General features: G+C 46.7%; 1 protein-coding gene across 24 annotated transcripts in view; it reads left to right on the forward strand.

Annotated features, from left to right (window-relative positions):
• The window catches only part of MICAL3 (microtubule associated monooxygenase, calponin and LIM domain containing 3), a 210,285-nt gene that overhangs the window by 130,956 nt on the left and 55,905 nt on the right, over nucleotides 1-23,424 (forward strand). For 21 of the 24 annotated variants that reach the window (XR_008993621.1, XR_005034010.2, XM_036932453.2 and 18 more), the window contains 2 exons: nucleotides 7,698-7,786; nucleotides 8,449-8,536. Coding sequence is in view for 21 of the 24 variants with exons in the window: in XM_036932453.2 (XP_036788348.2) it covers nucleotides 7,698-7,786; nucleotides 8,449-8,536 (177 nt within the window). In the remaining 3 variants the exon portion in view is untranslated. Of the gene's footprint in view, nucleotides 1-239; nucleotides 363-7,697; nucleotides 7,787-8,448; nucleotides 8,759-23,424 lie in introns of those variants that run through there. The other 3 variants (XM_057491473.1, XM_057491474.1, XR_005034011.2) reach the window with 2 other exon arrangements.

The following is a 23,424-nucleotide window of genomic DNA, read 5'->3' on the forward strand; positions in this document are numbered from 1 at the left end:
GATAGCCCTTTCCTAATCACCTAGAGGAGGGAGGAGTATTCCTTAAAGAATGAGCTACAAAACAGACAAAAAAAGTAGTATATGATCCAAGCATAATAAATTTTACCTGTCCTAATTACATTTTATCTTGGCCAAAAAAAAGATCCTTTACAGATTGTTAAACATTAAGTCCAAGCTGGAAAAAATAACCTCCTCCTTGTAGAGAAATGAGCAGAGACTGATGACCTTCAGCACCGTAGAGAAATGAGCAGAGACTGATGACCTTCAGCACCAAGTCTTCCTGATGTAGACATGTGCCTCTGAGTTCTGGTCCGGCACCAGTAAGCTAGTGGGAAATCTATTTCAGAAAACATGCTGTGTATGTGAGTAGTATTTGAAGTTACAAAGGTACATAAACTGTTTTTCTAAAAGATTTATTCAGCATTGGGAGGGCAAGGGGTACTGCAGGTAAAAGAAAAACAGAAGTCAGCTACTCTGACGGAAAAAAATAGAGTAATAGATCACCAGCTGCAGGGAGAAAGGAGGAAAGCCATCTCATCATTATTTCCTTCACTTTTAGGTTGTCTTTCCCCCATTTTTATTGAACTATAATTGGCACATAACATTGTACCAGTCTAAGGTGTATAGTGTGTTGATTTATGCATTTATAAGTTATAAAATTATTACCACCATAGTATCAGCTACTACCTCCATCCTATCATGTAATTACTAATTCTTTTTTGTGGTGAGAACATTTAAGATTTACAATCTCTTAACAAGTATATGATACAGTACGATCAGCTGTAATTGACACGCCATATAAGATCTTGTTAATCTTATAGCTGGAAGTTTGTACTCTTGGACCACCATCTACCCATTTCCCTCACCCATCAACCCCTGGCAACTACCAGCTCTATTCTGTTTCTCTGAATTTGTCTTCTTTAGATTACATGTATAAGTTATATCATACAGTATTTGTCTTTTTCTGTCTGACTTATTTCACTTAGCATAATGCCCTCTAGGTTCATTCAAGTTGTTACAAGTGTTAGAATTCTCATGGCTGAATAATATTCCATTGTGTATATGTACTACTTCTTTATTTTCTCATCTATTAGTGGACACTTCTGTATTTTGGCTATTGTGAATAATGCTGCACTGAACACCGCAGTGCGGATATCATTTCAAGATCCTGATTTCATTTTCTTTGGATATATACCCAGAAGTGGAATTGCTGGATCTTATGGTAGTTCTATTTTTAACTTTTTGAGGAATTTTCATATTGTTTTCCATAGTGGCTGTACCAGTAACAAGTTTACATTCCCACCAGCAGTGCACAAGGCTTCCCTTTTTTCCACACACTTGGGGAGAACTAATTATCTCTTGTCTTTTTTATAATAGCCATTCTGATGGTTGTAATATCTCCTTGTGGTTTTAATTTGCATTTTCCTGATTAGTGATTTAACTCCTTTCATGTGCTTATTGGCCATTTGTATGTCTTCCTTCAGAAAAATGTCTGTTAAGTTCCTCTGCCCATTTTTTTAAATTTTGGCATCATTAATATAAAACCACATGAGCAACATTGTGGTTACTAGATTCCCCCCATTATCAAGGCCCCACCACATACCCCATTGCAGTCACTGTCCATCAATGTAGTAAAATGCCATAGAGTCACTACTTGTCTTCTCTGTGCTATACTGCCTTCCCCGTGCCCCCCCCCACATTATGTGTGCTAATTGTAATGCCCCTTATTCCTCTTACCCCTCCCTTCCCATCCACCCTCCCCAGTCCCTTTCCCTTTGGTAACAGTTAGTCCATTCCTGAGTTCTGTGAGTCTGCTACTGTTTTGTTCCTTCAGTTTTTGCTTTGTTCTTATGCTCCACAGAGTGAAATCATTTGGTACTTGTCTTTCTCTGCCTGGTTTTTTTCACTAAGCATAATACCCTCTAGTCCATCCATGTTGTTGCAAATGGTAGGATTTGTTTTCTACTTATGGCTGAATAATATTCCATTGTGTATATGTACCACCTCTTCTTTATCCATTCATCTACAGATGGACACTTAGGTTGCTTCCATATCTTGGCTATTGTAAATAGTGCTGCAATAAACATACGGGTGCATCTGTCTTTTTCAAACTGGGCTCCTGCATTCTTAGGGTAAATTCCTAGGAGTGGAATTCCTGGGTCAAATGGTATTTCTATTTTTAGCCTTTTGAGGAACCTCCATATTACTTTCCACAATGGCTGAACTAGTTTATATTCCCACTAGCAGTGTAGGAGGGTTCCCATTTCTCCGCATCCTCACCAGCATTTGTTGTTCCTTGTCTTTTCTATGTTGGCCATCCTAACTGGTGTGAGGTGATATCTCATTGTGGTTCTAATTTGCATTTCCCTGATAATTAGCGATGTGGAGTATCTTTTCATGTGCCTGTTGGCCATCTGAATTTCTTCTTTGGAGAAGTGTCTGTTCATATGCTCCGCTCATTTTGTAATCAGGTTATTTGCTTTTTGGGTGTTGAGGTGTGTGAGTTCTTTATATATTTTGGATGTTAACCCCTTGCCGGGTATGTCATTTACAAATATATTCTCCCATACTGTAGGATGCCTTTTTGTTCTGCTGATAGTGTCCTTTGCTGTACAGAAGCTTTTTAGCATGATTTAGTCCCATTTGTTCATTTTTTATTTTGTTCCCTTGCCCAAGGAGATGTGTTCATGAAGAAGTTGCTCATGTTTATATTCAAGAGAGTTTTGCCTATGTTTTCTTCTAAGAGTTTTATGGTTTCATGACTTACATTCAGGTCTTTGATCCATTTTGAGTTTACTTTTGTGTATGGGTTTAGACAGTAATCCAGTTTCATTCTCTTATATGTAGCTGTCCAGTTTTGTCAACACCAACTGTTGAAGAGGCTGTCATTTCCCCATTGTATGTCCATGGCTCCTTTATTGTATATTAATTGACCAAATATGCTTGGGTTTATATCTGGGCTCTCTAGTCTGTTCCATTGGCCTATGGGTGTGTTCTTGTGCCAGTACCAAATTGTCTTGATTACTGTGGCTTTGTAGTAAAGCTTGAATCCCCCCACTTTATTCTTCATTCTCAGGATTGCTTTGACTACTTGAGGTCTTTTGTGGTTCCATATGAATTTTAGAACTATTTGTTCTAGTTTGTTGAAGAATGCTGTTGGTATTTTGATAGGGATTACATTGAATCTGTAGATTGCTTTAGGTAGGATGGCCATTTTGACAATATTAATTCTTCCTATCCATGAGCATGGGATGTGTTTCCATTTATTGGTATCTTCTTTAATTTCTCTCATGAGTGTCTTGTAGTTTTCAGAGTATAAGTCTTTCACTTCCTTGGTTAGGTTTATTCCTACGAATTTTATTCTTTTTGATTCAACTGTGAATGGAATTGTTTTCCCAATTTGTCTTTCTGCTAGTTCATCATTAGTGTATAGGAATGTAACAGATTTCTGTGTATTAATTTTGTATCCTGCAACTTTGCTGAATTCAGATATTAGATTTAGTGGTTTTGGAGTGGATTCGTTAGGGTTTTTTATGTACAGTATCATGTCATTTGCAAACTGGGACAGTTTAACTTCTTCCTCGCCTATCTGGATGCCTTTTATTTCTTCATGTTGTTTGATTGCCGTGGCTATGACCTCCAGTACTATGTTGAATATAAGTGGGGAGAGTGGGCATCCTTGTCTTCTTCCCCATCTTAAAGGAAAAGCTTTCAGCTTCTTGCTGTTAGGTGTGATGTTGGCTGTGGGTTTGTCATATATGGCCTTTATTATGTTGAGGTACTTGCCCTCTATACCCATTTTGTTGAGAGTTTTTATGGTGAATGGATGTTGAATTTTGTCTAATGCTTTTTCAGCATCTGTGGAGATGATCATGTGGTTTTTGTCCTTCTTTTTGTTGATGTGGTAGATGATGTTGATGGATTTTCGAATGTTGTACCATCCTTGCATCCCTGGGATGAATCCTACTTGATCATGATGGATGATCTTTTTTATGTATTTTTGAATTCGGTTTGCTAACATTTTGTTGAGTATTTTTGCATCTATGTTCATCAGGCATATTGGTCTGTAGTTTTCTTTTTTTGTGGTGTCTTTGCCTGGTTTTGGTATTAGAGTGATGCTGGCCTCATACAATGAGTTTGGAAGTATTCCTTCCTCTTATACTTTTTTGATAACTTTAATGAGAATGAGTATTAGGTCTTCACTAAATGTTTGGTAAAATTCAACATTGAAATCATCAGGTCCAACATGGTGTGGGTGATCACAGGGAAAACAGTGTAACACAGAGAAGGCAAATAGTGAATCCGTGGCATCTTACTACACTGATGGACAGTGCCTCTGCATTGGTGTATGGGTGGGGACTTGATAATATGGGTAAATGTAGTAACCACGTTGTTTTTTCATGTGAAACCTTCATAAGAGTGTGTATCAATAATACCTTAATAAAAATTTTTAAAAAAAGAAGAAGAAATCATCTGGTCCAGGGGTTTTGGTCTTAGGTAGTTTTTTGATTACCAGTTCAATTTCCTTGCCAGTAATTAATCTTTTGAGAATTTCTTTTTCTTCCTGGGTCAGTCTTGGAAGGTTGTATTTTTCTAGAAAGTTGTCCATTTCTTGTTATCCAGTTTGTTAGCATATAATTTTTCATAGTATTCTCTGATAATTCTTTGTATTTCTGTGGTGTCCGTAGTCCTCTTCCAATTTTTTAAATCAAGTTGTTGGACTTTTTGCTCTTGAAGTGTATGAGTTCTTTATATATTTTATATATTAACCAGGTGTGTGATTTGCAGATATTGTGTTTTCATTTTGTTAATTATTTCTTTAGCTGTGCAGAAGCTTTTTAGTTTGATACAGTCCCCCTGTATATAGTTTTTGCTTTTGGTGCTTGTTCTTTTGTCATACCTAATCACTGCTAAGAACGATGTCAAGGAATGCCTCCCTTGTTTTCTTCTAGGAGTTTTACAGTTTTAGTTCTTACACTTAAGCCTTTAAACCATTTCAAGTTCATTTTTGTAAGTGGTATAAGATAGAGGTCTAATTTTATTTTGCATGTGGTTATCCAGTTTTCCCAACACATTTACTGAAAAGACCATCCTTTCCCCACTGAGTATTCTTGACTCACTGGCTTCTTGACAATATTAATATTGTCAAATATTAGTTTTCAGTATATGCAGGGGTTTATTTCTGAACTCTGGATTCTGTTCTGTTGTTCTATATGTCTGTATGCCAGTACCATGCTGTTTTGATTACTATAGCTTTGTAGTTTAGTTTGAAATCAAAATGTGATGCCTGCAGCTTTGTTCTTCTTTCTCAGGATCGTTTTGGTGATTCAGGGTTTTTTGTGGCTCTGTATAAATTTTAGGATTCGTTTTTCTATTTCTGTAAAAAATGCTGTTAGAATTTTGATAGCGATTGCATTGAATCTATAGATTGGGCAGTATGGAATTTTAACAATATTAATTTTTCTGATCTGTGAACATGAGATATGTTTCCTATTTGTCTGTCTTGAATTTCTTTCATCAAAGTCTTAATAGTTTTCAGAGTACAGATCTTCTGCCCCTCTCATTAGATTTATTCCTAACTATTTTATTGGTTTTGATGCTTGTGTGAATGGGATTGTTTTCTTTTCTTTTCATATTTTTATTTTTAGTGTATAGAAACAGCTGTTTTCTTTATGTTGATTTTATGTCCTGCAACTCTACTGTGTTTAATTAGTTCTAGCAGTTTTTGGTGTAGTCTTAAGGATTTGCTATATGTAAGATCATCAACAAGCAAAAACATTTTTACTTTTTCCTTTCCTATTTGGATGCCTTTTGTTTTTCTTGCCTGATTGCTGTGGCTGGGCTTCCAGTACTTCAGTGAACCAAAATAGGGAGAGTGGGAATCTCTGTCTTGTTCCTGATCTGAGAGGAAAAGCCTTTCACCACTGAGTGTGATGTTGGTATGACTGTATGTAGCGTCTCTTGTGTTGAGGTATATTCCTTCTATACCCAAATTGTTCAGCATTTTTATCATGAAAGGGTGTTGTACTCTGTCAAATGCTTTTTCTGCCTCTATCAAGATAGCTGTGTGATTTTTATCTTTCATTCAGTTAATATGATGGCATCACATTTACTGATTTGTGTATGTTGAACCATCCTTGCATCCCAGGAGTAAATCCCACTTTATTATGGTAAAGGATCCTTTTTTGTGTACTGTTGAATTTCATTTGCTTACATTTTATTGAGAATTTTTGCATCTATACTCATCAGGGATATTGGTCTGTAGTTTTCTTTTCTTGTAGTGTACTTTTCTGGCTTTGGTATCAAGGTAATGTTTGCCTTATACAATGAGTTTGGGAACATTCCTTCCTATTCACTTTTTTGGAAGAGTTTGAGAAGAATTGCTGATAATTCTTCCTTAAATGTTTGGTAGAATTCACCAGTGAAACCATCATTTTCCGTTTTAGGAGGTCTTTGATTACTGAGTCAATCTCCTTAATATTGATGTGCTCAAATTTTCTGACTCTTCATGATTCAGTGTTGGCAGACTACGTGTTTCTAGGGATTCCTCATTTCTTCTAGGCTGTCCAGCTGCTGGTGTATGCTTGCTAACAGTCTCTCAGGATCCTTCGACTTGCTGTGCTATCAATTGCAGTGTCTCTTATTTTATTTCTGATTTTGAGTCTTGTCTGTTTTCCTGAATTAGTCTGGTAAAGGTTTGCCAGTTTTGTTTATCTTTTTAAAAAACCAGCCCCAAGTTGCATTGATATTTTCTGGTTAGGCTCTTTAATTTTAACTTTGAAAATAGAAAAGTGTGTTTCTCAAAGGAGCACATCTTACATGTGAGAAGGAAGTGAGGTCATTCCTGCTTGGCGGTTCCTGTAGCAGTGTCAAGCCTTTAATTTTCAGAAGCCTTGGCACTTTAAGTGGAAGTAAAGAGTCAGGAAAAAATGACCCTTGGTGACTAAATCCCACTACCAGTGTCCCAGGAAAAGCCAAGATCAGTGTTTTTCAAACTTTGACCACACACACGGTAGGAAACGTACGTTACCTAAGGACCCAGGAAACACATGTAGGTACAGCTAGAAGTTGTAAGAAATTTGGTACCTAATTCTAATTATGCCACCATGTACTCTAATACTTCTTATTCCATTTTATTCTGTTCTGTGTATTTAATTCTATTCATAGTCCATTGCAGGCTATTTTATTTTGTTATGCTGATCCTGACCCATTAAGGGGTCATAAGCTGCAGTTTGACCAGCCCTGGCTTGTGGATGTGTGGGAGAGGGGATCCTGTCAGTCAGTGCTGCACCCCGCTGCAGCCTGCATGCCTCCGCCCACACTTGCATTCATTCTTGGTTTCCCCAGAAGTGCTGTTCCCAGATTTTCCTATGACCACCTCTTTGCTCTGCACACACTGCCACTCTGTTTGCTGGCTGTGCTTTGCGAGCCTCATGTCTTTGCTCTGGGAACTGACTGGGTGGAGATTCAGTGGCCTCCACATATCCCCCTTCAGTCAAAGAGAAGAGAAGGGCCAAAATCGGAGTTCATAGGGAGGTTCTGGCCCCCCCAAAAAAGAAACCTGGGCCTGGGGAAGGTGGAGGCCATGTGATGGTGCTGCACAGCAGGAGAAGGACAGGGGTGCACTATGACTGGGGATCGAGTTAAGAGTTCAGAGTCTTACTCACTTCCTTTCCCTGGACTCTTGCTGCCTGCAGGTAAATTCTACTGCAAACCACACTACTGTTACCGAGTCTCCGGCTCCGCACAGAGGAAGAGACCAGCAGTGGTTCCCCTGCCTGGAAAGGTAATGGCCATCTGCCTCTAAGCAGGGCAGAGGCAGCAGGCGCTGTTTCAGGGTCGTGGCCGGGAGGGTGTGGCCTGAGAGATGGTCACAGTTCCATTTGGGGAGGGAACTGACTTTTCAGTCTGACACTGCGTTTCACTAAAGGTGAAATTCCACCTGCCACCCGAGTGGGATCTGGGAGGCCGTCAGACCCTCCCTCCTGCCCACTCCATGAAGAGGGCTTTGCATCTTTCTGAGAGAAGGGCATGCTCAAAAGGAACTGGCAAAGTAAAACTGCTCTGCCTGCCAATTCATTTAGCTTTCATTGTTCTGTGAATTATTTATCTAAGAACCTTTTTTCTTACTTTTTTTAATGAGAATAACTGACTCTCCCACACAACTTAGTCACGGCGAACTGGGTCCTCCCTTAACTGCACGGCGGCACCCAGTCAGTGTTGGGCTGCAGGGGGCTCCGGGGGAGGTGCCCTGGGCACCTCTACACTTTGACCCTGGTGATTTCCACATGAAGTAGGTCCTGTGTTTTTTTTTAAGAAGCACTTCTCGAATGAGGAGTAGAGCTCTGGGCTGGCAGGCCTGAGTGGCACACGAGCAGTCTATGTCCTTGACCTCTGAGGTTGACGTGCCACAGACAAGTCACTCTCCTTTTCTTGCAACTTCCCTAGGAGGCCAGAGGACCCCTGCAGGATGGCCCCATTGCAGACACAGGTGGACGGGCCGGCGCCGGGGCCAGCCCCACTGAGAGAACCGCAGGTAGCCTCACTTCCTTGTTTGGCTGGGTGGCGCGTCACTCTCTCGGCCTCTGTGACAAGGCCAAGGGGATGAGCCAGCACCTCCAGAGCAACATTTCTTCGATTGGGCATCAAGTAGCCCAAAACCCTCTGGACTCCTTTTTCATGTGCCAGCTACTTGCATTCGGAGTCCCCTTTCTCTATGGCCTGTCGGAGGTGCTGGTACAAATCCGAGGGGAGTTTCACTGGCAGGCCGTGAGTCAGTAGGTCACTGTCTGGTAAAATAGCTCCCAGGCTTCAGTACTGACTGCTCAGAATCTCAAGGCCTGTGCACATCCATCAGACACATTGAGGTGGTTGGCCCAGGCTCTGTCTAGGTAAACAGGAATTCCAAACAGGCTATTTTCATCACTGACCCACATGAGAATGTGGGGTCGCCAGGCCTGGTCGCTCCTGGTCGTGGGCTGCTTTGACAGAGCTTGGAACTGTGTTAAGGTTCCATGATCTGGCTTTGTGCTCAGCACCCCCTGCCTGGGTGTCCAGATGAGCCAGTGCTGTGTTTGACCGACAACCACTAGAGCACAGCCGTCCTGATCACTGTGGGGCGTGTGAACTTCCAATGAGGATCCAGCCCTCATCTGTCATAGTTTTACTCATTACCTATGTCAGGAGGTGAATGACAGATTCCCTACCTCTAAAATCATGTTTATTCTGGCCTCAGCAGGGCAAGAGCTCATGGGCACTAGGCTTGTTAAGGATTGTTTTTGTTTTTTTCCTTAAAATCACTTCTCTCTGCTCCATGTCAGCCAGTCTGTGAGGTGTGTCTGCAGTTCCACAAACAGCTGGGTGGTCCTGAGGCCCTCAGCACAGCCCCAGGCAATTCACAGCCCAGGGTCAGAGAGGCCAGCAAGATAATTTCTGCTTGTCACCCATTTCCTCTAGTTCAAAGCAGATACATATCAAGTAGCCATTTACAGACTCATAAAAATTACCATATAAAAACTAAAGATTACTAGCTGATGGTTAGAAACTGTGGAGAAGCAGTTGGTAGTGGAATTTCCAAAATAGGAAAAGAGAATTATCAACTCAGCCTTCAATTAAGAGATTCCCAGAGTTGCTTCTTTGCCTGTAATGTATTCTGGGGAAAGGGAGTGAGCCCAGAGGCCGGTGTGCCCCTGGTGCGGAAATCCCAGCGAAAGGAGGTGAGCTCTGTTTCCACTACTATCTGCATCCTTGTTATAACCCAGGGAATCATGTGCTCTGGAGGCAGGACCAACATTTTAGAGCAATGTTTAAGCCACGAATGACTTTGAAAACTTCTCTACCCTTTGAAAACTTCTCTACCCTTTGAAACCATTTATAATCTGTCTTTCTCATGAAGTGCTTGCATCCCTTTGCAGTTGACCCTCTGAGAGCACTGTGGGGGGCACTAGCAGAGAAAAATCACCACAGGGATCTAGACAAGCTCAGGCACTCCCCAGTGCATTTGCCCAGGTGAGAGCACCACCATATTCTTCTGTGCCTTCTTCCATTGGACATGGGTTTTCCCAGGAAACTGGCTGCTCAGTAAAACGATTCAAAGAAATTGTACTTCCTTTTGGGCATAGAGTACAAATACAGAACCATAGAAAAGAATTATTGAAGTCCAAGTCATTCCCAAGTGAGCCAAGTTTGTTGACTTTCCCCTCCAGTTCCATTTGCTGTCCTTACGGTCGAGTTTGAAAGCATAATGGGTTTTTAGGAGTCCTAAGGAATTAAGGGTGCGCTAGAGAAGAACGTTCTGTAAAGCAACGAGAGAAGATGACAGCTAGCAGTGTGGTTAAAGATCCAGACAACCAGGAAAGAATCGATGTCTGCATGGTTCTTGATTCTGAAGGTGACTGACATGTTACTGCACAAAGGGTTCAGGATGCTCAAGGGTTCAAGGTAGGGCATCCTGAAGACACTGCAGCCTTATCCCTGAGATGAGTGAGTCCAGCAGTGTCCCCCAGCCTAAGGTGCCTACAGGCAGCAGGAGGGCCAGAGCTCAGGGCCAGTGAGCTTCAGCTGGTATCTGCCCCTGGAGGGGTGAGCTTTTGTCACAGCCCTGAGTGTGAACGCACCCCAAAGCACCAGTACTCGCCCTATGCAGCATCTTGATTTTTGCTGGTCTCCAGGGAAAAGGAACAGAATCATTGGTGGTACTCTGGAGTTGGCATGAAATGGATTCTTTTTCTCCTTTGGTAGGGATCTCCTTCTTTACATCTCAAACTAAAGCTTTGATTGGTTAGCTAGAATGGCCTTTTGAAAAACTCAGGTGTCTCAGGGCCCCTGAATGTGTGTCATATGCAGCAGCAGTAGCCCAGACCCTCCAGCACATCTAGTCAAGCAAAAGCTATGAGTTAGTGAACTCGGTCCTCCTATCCCCGGGAGCCACATCCCAGAAGTGCAAGCTGGAGGAGTCGGGACTGGTTGGCACTTGGCCCTGCCTGTTTTGTGCTCTGCACCACCTCATATTTCGTGGCATCCCTTCCTCTCGCCATGTTCCTTTCCTTGTATGCCAAAATTACTGTTGTTGCCAAGAAAACAAACACAACCCTCAAGTTAAAGAACCTACTCTAGGCCTGCTTACACTGTTGTGTTTCCGGGTAGCTTCATGTGTAACTGCCTCCTAGCTTAGTGTTTGCAGGATGCTCACAGTATTTCTGTGAATGTGCTTTTAACAGAGAAACTCTCCTCTTCTGTTTTCAAAACCTGTGAACGCTTTGTTTCCAAGTTCCTTACACTTACTGCTACAGATTAGTGGACCTGGCACAGATTTTCTTACCCTGGTCTCATAGTACCTGCCCTGACGGTAGGGAAAGTTTGGACAGAAGGCAAACCGTTTGCTCTGCCTACAGAGTGAAAGCGGCAGGTGCCTCCTTCCTGGCCCCAGAGAGCCCTTGCACAATCACCATCAGTTTCCATAGTTTGGGTGCCAGATAGGCTACTAGGAAATGGAGGCATTTCCCACACCAGCTAGAATCCCCATGTAGTACAAGGAATACCATTCAACTCTGGGATTCCTGCCTGACAGGAGGACGTTCAGAAATCTTCTCACTGCATCCCAAGCCCTCTTCCCTTACAGGCATTTCTGCAAAACCTATTAGTAGAGCAAAAAGAATTTTGCAGTCCAGCTTAAGTCCCCAGCCTGAGCCCAAGAGTCATACTTGATGGTGATACGTAAATATTTATGTACATACACATCTATATTTATACAGGTTTAATTTCATATATATGAGTAGACATTTATATATTATACCCTAAATAATAGCAATATTAATGAAGCTGTTTCTGAAGTTTCTTGTCCCTTGGTTCTGGAAGCACACTGGGAAGCCAAGCTACCAGCCTGGCTTAGTGTTCTGGTTGGGGTCTGGGGAAGACCAAGCAGCCCCACACACCTGGAGGTGGAGGCATGGGGGTGGGGGGTAGCTCAACAAATGAGCAGTACACCCTTCCCAGCTCAGAAAGGGGACCCAAGAGCAAAGTGGACAACCGGGTGTGTGCTCGCAGCACACCCCAGGGAGCCGAGGTGTGCCTGCCTGTGGTCTGCCTTCACGCTGCATGCTGGGCCCCCGGGTTTACTTAACCGCACCTTTCTGCCGCTTGGCATTCAGTGTGTCTCTGGGACAGCAGAACATTTTTGGTCCCTGCTGAAAGGGGCCTCAGCATGGCCTTGCAGGCCTGACCCGTGAATTAAGAGGTTTTCTGTTTTCCTGGGCCATTCAGCTTGGGTAGAGTTGGGGGTGGAGCCGGAAGGCAGGAGCCAAGACCCCCAGGTGGTGGTACAAAGAAGCCAAAGGGAGGGAGGGGTGCTGTGCCAGGGAGCACATCACTGTCCACTCCAGCATTCTTTCAAGCTTTTGTTTTTGCTCTTGTTTTTAACCTGTGCTGTTGTGAGTTTTTGGTGTGTTTCTTCGTGATTTTTTTTTTTAATTGTGAACATTGTTTTTGCTGTTACTGTGAAACTAAGGTGTTGTGCTTTTAATTTTTTTTAACAACTGTTACCGTCTTGTTCGAGAATAAATTCCAAACAATCTTCAGGTTTCTGAGTTTTTCTTTTCCTTCCCTTTTTCCTGATTGGCGGGTGGGAGAGAGGGAAGCTCAGACAGGTCTCAGGCTTAAGAACCAGTGTACCTTGGGACTCTTTTCTGGGGTGGGGTCGGGAGAGAGTGTAGATGTATTAAGGTGGGAAGCAGGGTGTTTGTACCTCAACAAAGATTCCCATTAACAGAAAGGCCCCATTCAAGGGGGTTGGCATGTGGAAGATGTGCTGCTTTGTAGCTGCTGCAGGTAGAAAGAGTGAGGACGCCACCTGCAGCCCGCATTTAGGCAGCCAGTGCAAGGGGCTGGAGGCGAGAGCAGAGGGGAGGGGACACGGCCAGGGGCCTTCTGCTCTGTCTCTGACCCCCGGCTGCTGGGGTGGATCTGAGTCTTTCCTCTACTAGGAGGATTTCACCTGAGGCACAGTGACCTTGCTCCTGGCGCTGTTGAAGGCTCTTGCTCTGTCCCTCTGGTGACGTCTTTCCTGGGCTGTCTTTGCCATGACTGGGGCACTGAGTGGGGACCTCCCTTCTGCTTAGGCACTCTCAGGCCTAGAGGGCTGAGCCTCTTGTGAGCTCTGTCTGACCTTAGCCATGTGGCCACTTGGCTGTGTCCACATACCGGCCACCGCAGCACAGCCAGCCATGGTGCTGAATTGGGCCAGCGGAGGGCACCTTGGTGGGGAGCTCTCAGCGCTGGTCTGCTCCTGCTGGGCTTGGGGAAACCGGCATCTGTGTTTAAAAGGCTTCCTGGCCTTCTGAGCTCAGAAGCAGTGCACTTGGGACTCTGGGAGCTCTGGAGCTTCCGCACAGAACAGAGCAATAGTTTTGTCAGCATTCTAGGTAACTAGACTCTTATCACCGAGGGCCTGTGTCCCTGCATAGCTGACAGCTCTGCCAGAACACTGTTGTCTGTGTTGTTTTAATTCTTAGGGCTTTGCGAGTCCAGAATTTAACCTAGCAGAGTTTGGCCCCCCCTGGCCTGCTCACCACCCGGTTCTGTGGTCTGTTGCTCCCCTTCTGCTGAAGTCAGTCAGTCCCTGTCCTGCAGCTTGCAGATGGCTGGGAAAAAATGGTGGGGCTGTTGGGGTACAGAAGCCACAGTCAGTAGACTGACCAGGAGCCAGGGTAAGGGGGGCAGAGGTGTGTGTGTGGTGCTCGGGTTTTAAGCCTTGGCTGCCGTTGCCATCCCATGTCCCAGTGACAAAGGAGAGGGAGCTCCGTCATTGAGGACAGCATCCTGAAGCATCTGACAGGCGTGGTGACAGCTGATGTGACTTTGCCACACATTTGAAGACCACAGAGAATTCCCTATGGGTCTCAATTTCTTTCTAAAACTTATTGAAATCCATTCTTCCCCTCCCTCACTCCCATGAATTCCCTGGAGATTTCCCAAATTCAGATACGTCCTAACTGGGCTCCCGGGGTGTAGACAAGCGGTACAGGCAGTGAAAACAGGCTGCATTCTATTTCCATACTGATTAGGACAGGATGGTTCTGTGTAGGACCAGGTCCCACGGGGACCTCTCCCTGGAGGTACAAGCAGAGCACACCTGCATGAGGTTCGTGAACACAGCAGCCAGGCAGAGCTCTCAGCAGAGTCCCTCTTTCAAAGCTCTTGACCCCAGCAGGAGTCCAAAGCAGGTCCTTAAGCTGCACTCAGATCCAGCCACGAGTCCAGCAAGTGCCAACAAGTAGAGGAGGCATGCCAGCGAGGGGAGGGAGGGAGTTGGGGCTCCCCGTCAGGGTTAGCCCAGGTGGCCCGTTCCTCTTCCAGGTTTCAGTGGTGTGTGTGGGCTGACCCCTCTTCCTGCACAGTCGCTCCTGTCTCCACTGCTCCTGAGCTGGCAGGGTACCTTTTGTGCAGGAATACCTTCTGTGTGCCTATGAAGCAAGGCAGGGCTCCAGGCATATGCAACCGCTCAATTACTTCAAGGTTTCACCAGCACATGAACACCGTCTCCCTTTTACTTCCTGTAGGTCAGGTTCCACATAGCTTTGCATAATTGATGAACATTTTTCGAATATTTGAGGCATTTTATGGACCTCCAGGGACAAGGACAGGAGGTTGATTGAGTCACTGCCAACACCCAGACCCTGATGCAAGCTAACTTAGCTCAGCCCCCTTTGTCCTTTCCTCCCAAGGTGTGTGCACCGGCATAGGCAGAAGGATCACCCCCTTCACAGAGGCTGCTCGCTGGCACAGAAGGGCGTATTCTAGAACCCCTTTCAGCAGAAAGGACATCAGGGCCCCAGCTGCTTTGCTACAGACAGCACTCTCTCAGGGCCGGGCCAGGATAGTTATTAGAAAAACTCTTACAACTGAGTCAGAATTTCGGTTGGACTTAGGTTTTCTTTACTTCTGTCCTTTCTGTCCTTGAGCAGCCTGTTGTGATTGTACATTCATTGAATAAGACTATATTAAGTGATTTGAGTTTCTTATGTAAAATACCAGGATTTTGAGTTTACTTCTGTAAAATACCGGGATTATTGCCATTTCATCACTATTAATTCATAGTGTAGCCTGATTTCCTTTAGGCCCTTGCCTGGAAATGTAGGTCTTCAGTAATTATTTTATGTTAAGTCACTTCTACACCCAGGACCACCTGCTTCTCTGAGTGACATTCCACAGCCGCCTTCCCTGACCTTCTGTCTCAGTGTTACCAGGCCTCTAACAAAGCCAATTCCCCAAGAAAGGTGAACCCAGCTGGAAGGGCAAGGGTCCCACGTCTGGATCCTGAAGTTCGCCACTGCAGATGAGTGCCGCGGGAGGAGCCCAGGGCCTCCGTGGCCTTTGGGCTCCTCAACAAATGTGACAGAAGCAGGGCTGTTCCACCATCAGAGGCCCAAGTAAATACATTTTCATCCAGTTCTCATGTTCTTTCAAGGTTGTTAAAGCCAGGAATACTGTGGAAATGCATTCCCAAGAGGGTAATTTCTTGACATCCTGAAACTAGTAGTGTGATCAGGCAGTGTGTAGCTGGGACCTCAGGGAGGTTTGCCCCTGAGAAGCTGAACCAGAGGGGGTTTCTTAGGTGGAGCATATCCTGGGAAGCAAGGAGTAGCTGGTATGAGTTGCAATAGGGTTGTAACAGCTTGTTTATTCTTGTTTCCCTGTTTTCTAGAACTAAGTCAGGGGCTAGAAAGACCAGGTTGGGGAAAGACCAGCTGTAAAAGTTCCCTCCCCACATTTTACCAACTAGACTTTTTTGGGTTAGTAGTTTTTTCTTTATTCTCTCCTAGAGTTTAGTCTAGTGAATTACTCTAAGCCAGCTAACCTGCCTGCCTTTAGCTGGTTCACCTTTTTGGGGGAATTGGTATGGGTGGAGGCCCAGTAACACGGAGTGGTCACAGGGTCACAGGGAAGGTGGCTGGCTCCACAGCAGTTCCAGCCTCAGGGGAAGGCTTTGGGGCCTCAGAGAAGCAGGTATCCCAGGATGTCGGAGGAGCTGGGGTGACAGGAAAGTGAGTTGCTGCAGGAGTTAAGAGCCAGTCTCTGTGTTGCTGAGAGCTGGCAGCCATCCCCCATGCTGCTGAGAATACTGTGCCACAGGGCTGTCTGTGTTTACAGCTAAGAGCCCCCTTCTCTGCGGAATCTTTCCCTCTAGTCGAAATAAGGAGCAAGCATGCTGAGCACCATCATTTACCCCATGTGATTAATACTGGTTAATTCACCATAGTAACCATTGTCATGCTAACCAAGGTGGGAAGACACATGGTGATGATAATCACAGGGAAAGGCCCTTGATAATGAGCACGTAGCCCTACTGGGTGCCAGGCCTTGTCTAGGTGCTCTGTGAGGATTGCTCATTTCACCCTCACACAGCCTGTGAGGGAGGTGTCGCTGCAGGTGAGGACAGGCGCCCAGACGCCAAGCACACCTGACCAGAGCTGCAGAGCTAACAATGCAGAGTGGGCACAGAAGCTGCCCTGAGGACACGAAGCAGTGTGACCCACTGCTGTGAAGCTCCCCTCTGTTCCCCAGCCTCCCTGGTCGGCACTTAGTAGAAAGAGAAAGCACTTTGCTTAGCTCCATGGCGAAGGTGTTTTTGAGCATGCACAAATGCCCTATATAAGTCAGTGAGTATGCATTTGATTATTCATGAGAAATACACATCCCCCAATTCCTTTGACAGTGATTGCAGGGCTAGGAATGTGCCTTTGGAAAGATGTAGGAGATTAAAGAGCAGAGGCTTTCATCACTGATATGTGAAGAGGGAAAACATCAAAAGAAATTGAGGAAGAGAACAGTAGCCACTGACTGACTATAACTAGCAAGAAACGGATCCCTCCCGGTGCTGTCCACACCCTCTTTTTGGCCTTTGCAAACACAAACCCAGGTTATATAATGGAAGTGAGTCCTGGGCAGCCCCTTCTCATGTCCCTGCAAAAGGAGATGCCCGCCAGAAATCTGCAGGAGGCGGCACATCAAGGGGCACGTGCTGCTCTCTCGGTCCCCATGTGACCTCCTGACTTCTAAGTCTTTATCCTCTTGCCCTCCTGTCTCATCTCCTTACACTTTTTTAAAGGCCCCCATGATGGTTGAGCTGACTGGCATTTTCATTCTCTCGCAGCTTTACAACTGCCTTTCACGGTCCTTCTGAGGAGGTGCCTGCTCAGGCCCTGAGGGGAGCTTGAGTATGAGAGAGAGAGAGAGAGAGAGAGATGAGCATGTGCCTCTCTTTGTGCTGACGGAGCAGAATCCCAAACCTGTGACAGGAGAGAAACATAGACATTCTTAGCCACCCAAGTTTGCACCACTTGTACTCAACTCACACACGCAAAGTGACTGACGGAACTCTTTGGGCTGAGTGCACGTACTGTTCCAAAGGGGCTGGTTTGGTTTTGCCCTGTTGGCTAAAACTCAGTTCAAGCACAGAAATCCTTTGAATCAAAGCATGTGCAGACATAGCTTTGGAAGGGCATGCCCGACAGGAAGCTCAGAGAGAGGGTGTTTTTGAAAAATGGGGAAAAGAGTGGAGAACACAGAAAAATGTATGTTTCCGTGTTGTATCGTCAAGTCGGCTTTGTCCCAGTTTGGGGAGGACCTGCTGTACCCTCACGGATCTGTGCACATGAGCAGTGGGTGTCTAGCATCCGGCCATGGAAATGTAGGCGAAAGGCAGACAGTAAATCAAAGTCTTCTGATCCCCTTCAAGTCCCACTCTGGCCTCACAGTAGTGCGCACACTCAATAAAAACAGGAGCAGATGGGGTTGTGGGTTGCCTGGGAGGCACCGCAGAAGGCGACCAGTGGGGTTGTGCCAACAGGTAATGACGTCCAGGGCCTCCTGCACTAACTTGTGTGTCTGCTCAGTGTGGTGCATGTGCAGCTGGTCACTCAGCATCTGCACATCTCCCTGGGGTCCCTCTCAGTGGACAGCAGGCCAAGAGTGTTCTGTCCAGTACGGCAGTTCTTTTGGTCCTTCATATAATACTCTTCCTTTGGTCAGTGTGTGTTACCTTGGCAACAAACATGAAGGTTCGTGAGCTCACTTCTCTGTGTCTCAATGCACCTTGTCCAGTCAGACCACAACCAGAATATCGGGAAAATTGGTTGGCCTGCTTGGTGAGAGGTCAGAGATAGTTTGATATAACTTCTAGGCCCATGTTTCTCAATCAGAATGGCTGGCATTTGGGGCTGGATAACTGTGGTGTGGCAGCATCCCTGGCCTCCACCCTAGCCATACGCCACCCCCCACCAGGTTGTGACAACCCAAAATGCCTCCAGCCATTGCCAAATGACCCCCAGGAGAAAACACCACAAAAGAAGAAAAGGCATGACATTGACCCACAGATGACTTCAATCTCATTGTTCCCAGTAGGCAATCAGGAAAGAGAAGGCATGAGAATAATAAACGTGGCACAGAACCACGTTGAATCCCACAGTGTTCTCTAAATCTTACTGCCTGTCCTGTTAACATTGTGAGCACATATTTCCCAATATGTGTGTACCTATTTACACTATAGGTACCCCTACAAATATTGGGTGTGCTATCAGACATTTACAAAACATTTCAGAGGTCAGAGCTAAAAAGTTAAGAACGAGGTTCCAGAGTGTTCTCCTGTACCCCAGTAGCATGTCTTGCTTGCCACCTTCTGTGGAGAGTACAGCCTCAGAGAGCTGAGCTGTGCTGAATAGAACGAGCATAGACCTTCGAAACAGTGCAGATTTGAGTTCCAATATCTAGCCAACTTGGTCATTAACCTTTAGCCTCAGTTTTCCCAGCTTATAAAATCATAAAATGGAAACAGTGCCATCTGCTTCTTGCTACTTCATAAGGTTGTTATAAAGAGCAAATAAGCTAAAATGTATGCAATTGTTTATTTAAAGGCATTACAATAACATCAAGTATTAGTATCATTGGTAGGGTTCTGGGAAGTCCTGGGGTAACAGGAGTGAGTGTGAACTAGGGTGATTCTCCTGACTCACTGGCAACCCCCCTCTGGTCTCTGCAACCTGTGGGGTTGAGGCGGAGTGGCCAGGGGGATGCCCTCTAACCAGCAGAGATTCGGGGAAGCAGCAGCAAGGGCCTGGTGCGCTCTTCTTCAGTAGGGGGCTGGGGCTGTTGACTCGCACTGCGTGCCAGCACTCTGCAGCAGTGTGACGTCTGCAAGCACTTGGCTAAATTTGGCAATGCTTTTTCCTCAGCCTGCATGGATGGGATGTGAAGTCACCTACTAATTCCGTGACACCCTGGGGCCTTATTGCTATAGTAACAAAAGTAAAAACAATCATAGATAAGGTTTACATTAAGCTACATTTTCAACACCTTGTCTGAAAACCAGGCCTGAGCAGAAGTCAGCTGCCTTATCTCAGGCAGAGCCAGGGTGCGTGCAGACCTGGGGTCCGCCTGAGTCTGCGCTGGCTCCCCCACCCCCACTCCCCGGGGCCTCGGTGCTTCCTCAGGGCCTTTTACAGAAGTGGGTGCACAGTGGGGGCTCGGGGAGATGACTGACTACCCAGCCCCTGCTGGTGCTGCAGGTCCTTCATGATGAAGGACACCCTCAAGCCTAGGGCAGTGTGCCCTGGCCACCCACCACCCAGGGCCTCCGGCCCAGACACTGAGGCTTCTCTTCTAGCCAGTCTCAGCAGCTCCTGACAGATGGGAACAAAGGTGTGGCCGTGGAGGGGAGGAGGGTCGGTGCCTCCTGGGTGTTGCTGGAAGTAGTTTCTGCTCCTTTCCAAAACCAGGGTGTGGCAGCTGGGGACACTGCTGAGAGATTCTGTGTCTCTGAAAGGGTGCCTGTGTCAGAGAGCCTCCGGCAACAGTAGGGCTGCCCCTGCTGCGGTCTGACTGTGGAGGAGCTCTGCAATGGGCGTGATCTCCATGCCTGCCCTGGAGCTGTGGGCCGGCCGCGTGGCTGCCTGGACCTGGTCTCAGACACACCATGGGCTGGAGCAGCCCAGGTATCTGCCCTGGAGGACAGAGGCTCTGGGATCACCCCTGCATCTTGGGAAGGCCCTCATCTCCGAGTGCTGCACGGGCTGTTTGTGGTCCTCCTCTGCCTCTCCCAGCTCCGCGCTGCTGGCTGCTTTTGGGGCTGGACTTCCAGTAAGCACGCCGCTCCCTGGAGCTCAGTCCTCTCCACCATGGAGTGAGGTCATTATGTCAGGACACCAGGTCATGTGAGCTGGTCCCTTTCAGGGCCTTAATGTGCAGCCGTCTAGGTCAGTGGCACCTTCATGGGAACGCTCTTCCTCCGGCACTCGGGGCCAGGGTGGCATTTCCCATCTGTCTGGGGGCTCTGTGGCACTGAGCCACTCGAGGAGAGGCCAGCAAGTTTGTGTTTTAGGAGGAGGAAACTGAAGATCAAAATATATCCAACTAATTTCTTAAAATTATAGTGAAGTGTTATTCTTGGTTAGATGCAGGATCAGAGCTTTTATCCTGACCACTTTTTAAAACACTCTGTTGAACACCTACTCTAACGCACCAGTAGGCGCTGAAAACACCTCCCTAGCAGAGCCTCCGGCTCAGGACATTCAGCCTGTGACCAGGACATAGGTGGTGCAGCGGAGGCCCGAGGAAGAACCCTCAGAGGACAGATGTAGAGCCCGCAGGCAGACGGGGAGCAGCGGCCTCAGTGGGGGGGAGGGTGGTCTTGGCTTACCTTGTGGGGCCCCTTTCTCTTTACCTGTCTCTTACAGTTTCAGAGACCAGCTCCTTAGAGGACTGGTTTGATAGGTCACAGATACTTCACTGTACAGGATCTCCTGGTTTGTGAGGCACACACATGAGCAAATAAGTTGGAGTAGCTGAGGGGCCATGGCACGAGCTTACTCTTTCTCAGATCTCTCCCTCAGGTATGTGGAGGTGGGCTGCTGGGTAAGGAAGGTAGAATGTCAGCTAGAGCATGGCCCTCAGGGGATTTAAGAGAGAAAACAACCACACCCCAGTGCTTTACATGCGTACACAGCTTGCTGACACCAGAGAGGCAGCTGTTTGGTAGGATGACCAGCTGGCTGTTAAGGATCAAGGGTTTTATCTGTGAAATATGACAACACATGAAAGAAAAGTTTTCAAGGGAGCTACATGATGTGCTGGTAAGATGCTTTGTAGTGGCGAGTATGGTATATGCCTTAAAGGAAACCTGTTTGCCTTGGCCATATGTAGTGACGTGCCAGGATTTCCATCTCCCAAAAAGGCATCTTAGAAAGAGACTGTACTAATAACAGTAAAAGTAATGGAACATTAGAAAATTGACTGAAAAGCAAAAGTTCCATGGACTCACGCAGACGGAGAACAGAAGGGCTGTGGAGGAGAAAGACCACCTTTCCCCGGTGGAGGACAGCAGGTGCCCCAGGCATCCTGAGAAACGCACCAAGCTGCAGGAGCCCTGTGGGTGGTGTCACCTAGAACAGCTCTGACCCTATGGGCTTTTCCCTCCTGGCCTCTATGCCATGTAATATTTAGCAACTCCTGGTAATTAATTATCTCCTACTGAGCTTCCACTTGAGTCCACAACCTACTTTGTCTGTGCCCCTCATGAAAATACAGTTATCCCAGATGAAGAGCAAGCAGTTGACATGTAAGTGCAGTTAACAGCCCTGTCCTGTGTGGCTGAGTGGAAGTTGCTGAGCTTCAGGATAATACAGCCATGGGACTAGTCTCACTTCTGTCTCATCTGAGCCTTTAGACACATTACTTCACATCACTGACACTCAGAGCCCTCGGAGCAATAATAGAACAAAGAGACGGGATTGTTGTGACAATCAGGCCAGTGTGCAGCAGGCCTGTCCCCAGGCCTTCACCTGCTTCACAAGCAGACACACATCTTAAACACGTGTCCTGGATCTTGAAAGTGTTACATGAACTCCAAATCCCTGCTAGTGGGAGCCACGGAAGAGTACTAGAGGACGGATGTACAGGGGCAAAGTCACCCTGCCACTGGCAGGGAGCCACCATCCTCAGGCCGCCAAAGCGAGGGCAGCCTTTCCAGGCTGCAGCACTGCAGGGCCAGCGCACTGCAGGTGAGGACTGGCTGCGAAAGGTCCGTCCAGCAGAGTCTGCCCAGGCAGACGAACTGGGGACGAAGAAAGGGACGCCCAAAGTGGTGGTCCCAGCTCCTCCTAATAAGCAAAGAAAGGCCTTTTATCAACTACATGGCCTTCTAGCCATCCGCAGTTCCTTCCCTCCCTCCACTGGGTTCTAGTCTGGGAGTGACTGCCTCCTAACCCAGCCAGAGCCCTCCCACAGACCCTGGATCTATCGGCTTGCCTAGAGCAGGGTGAACTTCCTGGGGCACAGCCACCCATTCCACTCCTTTAGGTATAAATGTGTAGGCCAAGATGGCATCGGTTTGGAGGGTGGGTGCCCTACCAACTTTTCAGACAGCTAGGCAGCAGCTCATACAGGAACATGGGCTCCATTCCCAAGCTGATTATTTACTGTATTGTGACCAGCTCACATCACAGGGGTCCAGCTACAGCCTAGTACATTCCAAAAGGAAGCAGGGCCTAAGACCCAGGCCTTGGCCTACACAGGAGAGCATCTTTGGGCCAGACCTTGGTTCTGTTTTAGAATAGCCACCACTTCAGATGGTTCTGTCCGTATTTCTCAGTACACAAGGCAGCATGGGAACGCGTAGCAGCCTTATCCTTCCAACAAGGGCAGGAGAAAACAGTGCTGAAGCCTCGATCCCCACACACAGCCTTGTACGGTTGAGGGTCCTGTGTGAGGAGGGGCACCCGAGCTCCCGGGGTGCAGTGAAAGTGCTGAGGCCAGTAACCAAGCAGCGCTGAGAAGTCACCTTGGCAGATTTTGCCGTGGTCCCGGGGGTCTTCAAGGTTCTGCCTTCTTAATGCCCCCTGAGGCCTTCGCCCACCCTCCTTGGTGGCACAGCACCTTCCTTGGTACGAGCACAGGGGCAGGCAAGGCCCGGCCGGTGGCTCAGGGCCTTTACTCAGTCTTCCAAAAAGAAAAGTCACAGCAGAAGTACCATGACTCGTGATAAGGGAAACAAATAAGGGAGAAACCTGAAGGGAAAACCTTTATTCCAGAATGGGAGGATGCTTCTCGGATGGCACCTGTCACTTCAAGCTCGCAGTTGACACCTTGTGACAGCCTCATCGGTGGAGTCCCCACACACGTGTCTGTAGTTGACAGGCTCCCCCAGGGCAGAGATCTTGCCTCTCCTGCCCCGGGGTGCCTGGGTACACAGCACAGTGCCTGAGGGCAGGAGGTAGCCAGCAAATGCCATTGAATGTGTGGTTGAATGTAGGAATCCCCACACCCACCCTGCTTACAAATACAGTAAATATGATGAAAGTCGATCTCTGTTCACTGACCCTTATTCCTAAGGCCTTGTCAGACTTCCAGGTTTCATTCAGGCTTTCCCACACTTAC

This window comes from Manis pentadactyla, chromosome 14 (genome assembly GCF_030020395.1).
Source record: "Manis pentadactyla isolate mManPen7 chromosome 14, mManPen7.hap1, whole genome shotgun sequence".
NCBI classification, from domain to species: Eukaryota; Metazoa; Chordata; class Mammalia; order Pholidota; family Manidae; genus Manis; species Manis pentadactyla.